At 39.2% G+C, this 7,771-nt stretch overlaps 1 protein-coding gene across 1 annotated transcript in view; it reads right to left on the bottom strand.

Moving 5' to 3' along the window:
- The window catches only part of LOC104943090 (cell adhesion molecule 2-like), a 171,117-nt gene that overhangs the window by 36,608 nt on the left and 126,738 nt on the right, over positions 1–7,771 (bottom strand). Inside the window, exon 2 of the mRNA XM_010768409.1 lies at positions 4,615–4,641. Within this exon, the coding sequence (XP_010766711.1) occupies positions 4,615–4,641 (27 nt within the window). The remainder of the gene's footprint in view (positions 1–4,614; positions 4,642–7,771) is intronic.

The following is a 7,771-nucleotide window of genomic DNA, read 5'->3' as shown; positions in this document are numbered from 1 at the left end:
TACAATTGACTCCAGTACGATTATTTCGATAACTTAACCCTTAACTCATATGGAAATTCACTCGACAGTCCGTCCTTTGTCTTCCGAGTGAATTTCCATATGAGTTAAGTTAAGTTATCGAAATAATCGTCACTGGAGTCAATGTATATCATAACGTTCTACGAGACATATCAACGTTGTAGAAATCCCCTACATTGCAATGGTTTTTGAGTGCCATGCTATTATAGCGCTATGAACTTTTTATTTCTTTTTACACTTAATAAAAAAGAAAAAGATTATTATTTAGAGTAAACATGTCGTAAAATCACTATCATCATAAAATTTCACAGTTGTTATAATTTATTTAGTCCTTGGACGTTACATCTTATTTAGTCTCAAGTGTACTCAAAAAGTTCATTTGAGTTGAGATTGAGTGATTGAAGTGAGTGAGTCGTAGTAGTTAATAGAAATCCTTATACTCGTACAGGTGTAAGTCCAACTTCGACCCTTCAAACCCGGAAAAATGTTATAGGGGACCACCTTTAATGCTCTGTATAGTTGCAACATCTATTAGGGATGTAACGTTACCAAAAACTCACGGTACGATAATATCGCGATATTGAAAAATAAAGAAAAATGTGAATTATTTTTTCTTTTTTAAATAATAAATCTCATTTGTACAGCATTTTAGTAGGATAGTAGTATTTTAAAGTGTCAACAATATAATAATCAGACCCTGCAATAGAATAAATCAAGTTTCACTTTAGTTTTTCAAGTAACTCAACTCTAACTCAGTAACTTACTCACTCAGCATCGTCAAGGTTATCTTTTAGGAATATGAGCATGTCCACATTTCCAGGTAGAAGCTGGGATGTGTGGGCGTTTACAATATCCCCTGCTGTGGAAAAAACTCTCTTGCTTGGTACTGATGTTGCTGGGACAGAGAGATATGCTTTGGCAATGGGTGACAGCAGTGGGTAAAACTGTGCCTTGTCTCACCACTTCAAAAACAATACAGTTGTTGCCAAGAAGGTGAGGCTTATTGACAGGGCGAGATATAAATATACTGTTGGTACTTGTCTATGTCTCTAGGTATGTACATGTAGCCCTGTACATACCATGTCCTTTTGTGTTATCTGTTGTTTTATGTTCATGTTGTAACCTACTTGTTGCCATGTTGGACAGGCCTCCCTTGAAAAAGAGAATGATGATCTCAATGGGACCATCTGGTTAAATAAAGGTTTAAAAAAAAAAAAAAAATTAAAAAAGAAAAAAGATTATTTAAAACATTTTTTTTAAATCGCGGTAGATTTTGAAAGTGTCACGACGGGATTGAGACATCTATTTACAGCGATATTCGATATATCGTTACATCCCTAGTAATATACAGTACACTATTTTCAGCGCTAAGAGGACACAGAAGGTAAAGCTCTGGCTTTCTACAATACAACTATGCTCAAATATACTACTCTACTATGCTTCTTTAAATATAAGGCAGGGCAATAGTAAAGCAATCTTATCAGTCCATCATGTGCTGGCTGGCTTAGTAGCTTTTGGAAATTAAATGTCACAAAAGTAAAAGGTCAGGGAAATCCGATTTATTTCAGCTAACGACATTCACAAATGTTCTCCAAACTTATATCGTGGAGAACTTCTTTTGATGACAGGAAGCAATTCATTTTTTAAAAAGCTTTTATACAGGGTGAGGGTAGAATGATCGCAGACTAGGGTGGTATTCACAAGGGAAATCAGATTAATCATTGCTGCCACCAAAGAATCCCAGATTCCCAGAGTCAACATGCCGCAGTATGATTCTTCTAATGTTGCATGATGTGTTGACAGATACTGTTCATTTGAGAGTGATCTGGGGAAATGCTACTCATCCCGGGGGGGATCTGCAAGACTCAATGAACAGAAAGTCATAGTTTTAAAAACTGTTTTCATCATTTAGTTCATGCGTCAAGCTGTAATGCTCCTTTAACGCAATTTCCAGTCCAGGCAGAGTTGACACTGAAGATCTCTTCACAAAGCACAGCTCTGACTGGTGTAACCCAGCATGAGCACATCATGACTATCTAAATATCTTCAACGTCAACGAATAAACCTCTGTAAATCCTCACAAATAAATTGAAAAAATTTGCTACTTATAGCTCTACTTGCCGAATCACCAAAATGCTTATAGACTACTACAAAATGTAGGCTACAATGTAGGTCCATTAAGGATGAAGAGACGGCACAACATTGTACAGTACTTCCTGTTTACCGTTTTACCAATTTAGAGCATTATTATGCTTGACACAAAAAACTAAATATATATATATATATATATGTACTGTATCAATTCATGACAAAGGTACCACACACACACACACACACACACACACACACACACACACACACACACACACACACACACACACACACACACACACACACACACACACACACACACACACGAACTGTCTCTTTGAGGTAAACTCAGCCTTTATCTGCCCACTGGTCAGCATGAATCTTATCTGGCTTGTTATGTTTTTCTTCCAATAGCCTCATTATCACGGCGAGAGAGGCGGAAGGGAGACATGTGCTTGACTCTGATCTACACATTCTCTGTTCCCCTATTAAGAGTGCAATGGATTTCCTATACTGTCACAGTGAGATAGAAAAGGATGATAGCCAGGTAAGGGTGGCCTCAAAGAGAGGAGTGTCACCAGTGAGTGAGACGGAGATCACTCAGTCAAACACATGCAGCCTGATGTTGGCTCGGAGAAGGAACCTTTCATTTAATGAGGCATTGAGACCCAGCGGGAAAACAAGCAGATCCCCCAGGTGATGCTGATGCTGCCATTGCTACAGCATTGTACACAGGACTCTTTTTTAACTTGAGCAATATACCTTTCTCCTCTCAACACGTAGGTGAACTTTAAAGAACAACAAACTTTGTTTCAAGAACTCTAAATGTCTTATAATTGATTTACTGTTTTCAGTTTTTACAAAAGCTCAGGTTTTATTAGAGCGGACCAATGCAGTTTTTTTTAACAGAAGGCCAGCTGCCCATAATGACTCACAATCTCTCCAGTAAAGAGAGTTCTCATTTTTGACAAACAATTGACTAAAGTGTGGTGTATCTTCCCCCGGGAAAACATTTTACACTGCTGGGTGAGTTTGTGCACCAACAGTTTAGTTTGAGAAACGAAAGTATTTGGAAAGAGCATTTACACAATCATTTTTTGACTGTATTCGATTTTCTTTTATAGACACAAGCCGCTTTATTTTACGGAGCCTCGCTGGAGTCAAAAGCCTGTGAGTGTAAATCTATGGGAATATAATTGTACAGTAGTTTGTGGCCTCGTGGGTTCACAATTGTTTGCACACAAAGTACATTATGCTTATGTTACTTACTGTACATGCATGTAATTAAATAAAAACGTATTTTGGAGATTTGTGTAGTATTGCTACCTTTACTTAAATAAAAGATCTAGCTAATCCCACTAAGAACAAGTCAAGTACAGGACATCAACTCTATGAGTTTTACAAAACAATAAACATACATTCAATAATCAATATATATATATATATATATATACATCAAGGAACCAAGTGAACTATGTGGTGAGAATATAATAATAATACATTATATTTATATAGCGCTTTTCTACAACTCAAAGACGCTTTACAGTATGAGGGAGGGTAGACAAACAAGGACAGGCAAACAAATACATTTAATTAAATAAACAGAAAAGGCAGTCAAGAGGAAGTTGGATTGAGACGGGGGGGGGCTTATGGGTAGACAGAGTTGAAGAGATGGGTTTTGAGGCGGGACTGAAAGACTGTGAGGGAGACTAGGAGCTGCCACTGAGAAGGCTCTGGCCCAAAGCTGCAGAGTGTGGATGGGGGAATGGATAGGAGTCCGGCTGCGGTGGATCTGAGGGACCGTGGGGGTTGATAGGGGGTGAGAAGGTTTGTGAGATAAGGGGGTGGGGGGGCAGATGGGTGAGTGCTTTGTACTGTAGGTGAGGACCAGCATTTTGTAGTTGATGCAATGGGAGACAGGAAGCCAGTGAAGGTCTTTGAGGACTGGGGAGATGTGATGGGGAGATGTGATGGTCATTACACATATATAATATAGTCATTACAAACTTGAAACCCTCACCACACTGATTGGATGAAACCCCCTGTAGGAATAATAACAGTATGGTATTACTATTGAAGCCAATAAAAATGCCCTAAGGTACAGTAGGAATACATAAATGTACTATTCTGAAGCAGAGACTCATTTTAGTAATGAAATTGTCTTGATTCTGCCTGTTTGGGTATTGCCATGCCAACAATGCGAAGCGCATTTTAGTGTGTTTACCAAAACACATTAAAATATGCGTTGAAATCAAACTGCATCTATGAAAGCCTGGATGAAGTTTGAAATGACAAAAAAAAGCCTTTAAAAAGCCCTTGAAAACTGCTGTCCATCAAAACAAAAAGAAATAAGCAAGCAAATCACAAAACAAGTGAATAAAAGCGATTGACAAGATCGGAAATGTCTGTCAATCACTTCTTTTTTTAAATAAAAAAAAAGCGGATTCTACTTCGCTCTACGGATGAGGCTGAGTTGGAGGCACAGGAAACACAGCCACAACTCACCTCGAGGTTTGCCTTTTGAAGCCACCACTGGAGTACCCAAGAAGACAAGAAGGGTTGGACGGACAGCGAGAGAGGCAGACGCCAGAAAACAGAGAGGAAAAAGAACAAAGAAAGAAGACAGAGCAACCAATTAGACAACCGTTTAAAGAACAGTGTGCCTTTATCTATCGCGTATATATGGAGAAACAGCATTGTCTTTATCTTGATTGTCAATCACGACTGCTGCAACCCTCCGATCGTTCAACCCTGAAAGAGAATGTCCCGATTTAGCTCATCAGCAAATTGAGACCTTCCAATGTGGCACCTTTTAATTAGTCACATCATCTGGATCATAGAAGGAAGCTTGTTGCGTTCTAATGAGCTGGCAAGGCCCCATAAGGATATGGGCATACTCTAGATATCATGTTTTCGATTAGTGAAGGCTGTGCTTCATTTGATTTCTCGTGGAAATGACAGACTTTATCAACATTTTACAGTTGATTATCTTGTTTTTATCAGATGCCTCTCTGGCTTCAATTTCATGTGTACCCAGAGACAGTAAGGATTTGCCTCTGTGTGCTCAGGACTAGAGCCGTGTATGCACACACTGGTGCGGCATCCTATTAGGTGTTGATTGACAGCACTGTAACAGAGAGGAGAAACACAGACACACTGTCGCCTAGACGATAATAAGCCATGATAAGGGAGGGTTCAATTAACACCTAGGTGAAAACCATATAGGCTTTTATATAGAATAGCCATGTACCAAAACAAAAGGTAACACAACCTAACCAACAACAAAAGCGTCACCTTTGAGACTTCCTGCCGGTACGAACACAGCAGAGAGCCAAATAAACAACACAGATTGTCTATTAGAGCGCGTGTCTGTGTATTTGCGTGTGTATCCTGAGGGAATGACTCTTATGCTTCACACACACTGCTTTGCCAAATTGATGGATCTATTGGAATGCCTCCAGTGAGCCTGAAAACCTGAACAGCTCTAAGAGACAGCGCCGGAAAAAAGGATGAGAGAGGAAGAACAAAGAGAATATCACTGCAGGTGGCGAGTCTGCGGGATATCAAATAATATCGTACTTTGTTTACGATTACAGATAAATAAATCACAATTCCATTATCAACCAATATAGAACTGTTTTCCTTGTCTTGGCTGAGACATTAAATATAAACACGTTGAAATTCATTGTCAGGAAAAGAGATACAAGCTGGAAGCTGGACACTCTTTGACTCTCAAATACACTTTGCTATGTTTGTATTATAGAGCCATGAAATCCCAATGGCCAATTTTCAGTGACTGATGGAGATGATTATGTTTTTCTATTTCACAGGTTGCCAAGGCGCAAGTGAGAAAGAGTGAGAAAGAGAGAGACTGATCATTTCCTGGGATCTTTAAGGTACATTTTGACTAATCTCAATTTTACATCAACACTAATGCTTCTATGTGACCTAAACATAGGAGGCTTGAACTCTCTCCCCTCTCTCCCCCACACTGGACTTTAACACCCCCACACACTCAGACACTCAAATCCCACACCAGACACTTTTTTACGCTGCTATGGACAATCTTGCACTAATGTACATTCCCAAAGATATTGAAGTGTTATTTTGTATATATTGATTGTTGTGTTTTTAAATCTTTATATGTGCACATGTATACATGTGTCTGTTGAGTGTGTATATATAGGACATATTTTATACATATTTGTATTTTTATATTCGGGATTTGGATCTCTCTGTCTGTACACACAAACTGAAAGACTTTGACATACAGTATATGCCACAAAACCTGTGATCATGATCATGATGACCAGCAGGGCCGGCCCTCGGCATAGGCAGTATAGGCGAAGGCTAAGGGTGCATCAACCCATAGGGGGCGCCGAAACTTGGGGAGAAAAAAAAAAAAAGAAGTTAGAAATGTAAAACAAAAATATTTTTTAATTTACTTTTTTAAAACACAATTTCACAATTTTGGATCAACAAAGTACATCTTATTATCTTATACTAACAGAACTACGCATATATTGAATACAGCGCCCATAAACTAGAGCACACCCCCCCCCAAAAAAAATCTAATTGAACTGCCCCAGCCCCAGTAAAAACCAGAGGTTTATGTGAAATTGTTCTTTTTTTGAAATAATGGTTTTAGTGTGCAATTATAGGTTTTAATTTTGTATTTGTCTTAATTTAAAATAAATCAAACTCCCAAAAAACATATACAGCTTCTGTGTGCTTTTATTAACATTGGAATTTACTGTGTAAGCGTCCGCGGGGGGGAGAGATTTAGAGAGCTCTCTCCTGAAAGACTGAGCGGCTCTGATAACCTCAGCTCAGTGAGGCAAAGGCACACCTTTATATGATCATTATAGCTATAAAAAATAAGAGAATAGATGAAAAACAGGTATAAAATACTATATGACCTTAAAAAAAAGTTGTTATTAATAAACAAGAATACAGTTTGAAAGGGGAGTGATTTGTAAAATATCCATAAAGAAAAAGAAAATCTGCTTACAGTTCTGTTTCATATGGGTGTTGAGAGATGTATCCATAGATCTCCTAATATTGCTCTCAAAGTGCACCAGATTGATGCTTTTAACTTCAATATAAAAAAAAGTCTTCCCGGGGGTGCATGCCCCCGGACCCCCCTAGAGGAGGTGAGGTCCCCCCTCACTTAAATCATGTTCAAATGGATAGGATACTAAATAGAGTTGCACACATCTTGTGTCCATATCTTTCTTTTTTCTCATGCCACAACCGTGCATGTGCGAGTCATAGTGAGTGTCTGCATTTGGGGGGGGGCGGCTTGATAGCTGTCCTACCGGTGTCCATGTTTGCCCTTGCATTCGTGCCGGAATATATTAGGTACGAATCGCGTGAGGTAATTGGTACGGTGCCACGATATCCGGAGTCCCGGTAAATGTCAGCGCTGCTTCCTCTTGCACAATCGAGTAAGGGGCTATTCGATTCCACGACGAGCTAGGGTACTTAGGGAGAACCCAATTTTGCGTGGGACATTAATACTTTTACCGACTTGTTAACGAATCGCGTTTCTAAAGAACTGATTCCGAGAGCAGTGAGTTTCGAATTGTCTTGATACCACTGCAGTGCCTGAGATGCAGGTCCCGGCCGTGACTGGTTACGACGGGATCCGTTCTAAAATCGA

Source organism: Notothenia coriiceps, unplaced genomic scaffold (assembly GCF_000735185.1).
Source record: "Notothenia coriiceps isolate Sejong01 unplaced genomic scaffold, NC01 NC01_scaffold00005700, whole genome shotgun sequence".
Classification (NCBI taxonomy): domain Eukaryota; kingdom Metazoa; phylum Chordata; class Actinopteri; order Perciformes; family Nototheniidae; genus Notothenia; species Notothenia coriiceps.
The sequence above is the reverse complement of the archived record's forward strand: the minus strand, read 5'-3'. Positions and strand labels throughout refer to the sequence as shown.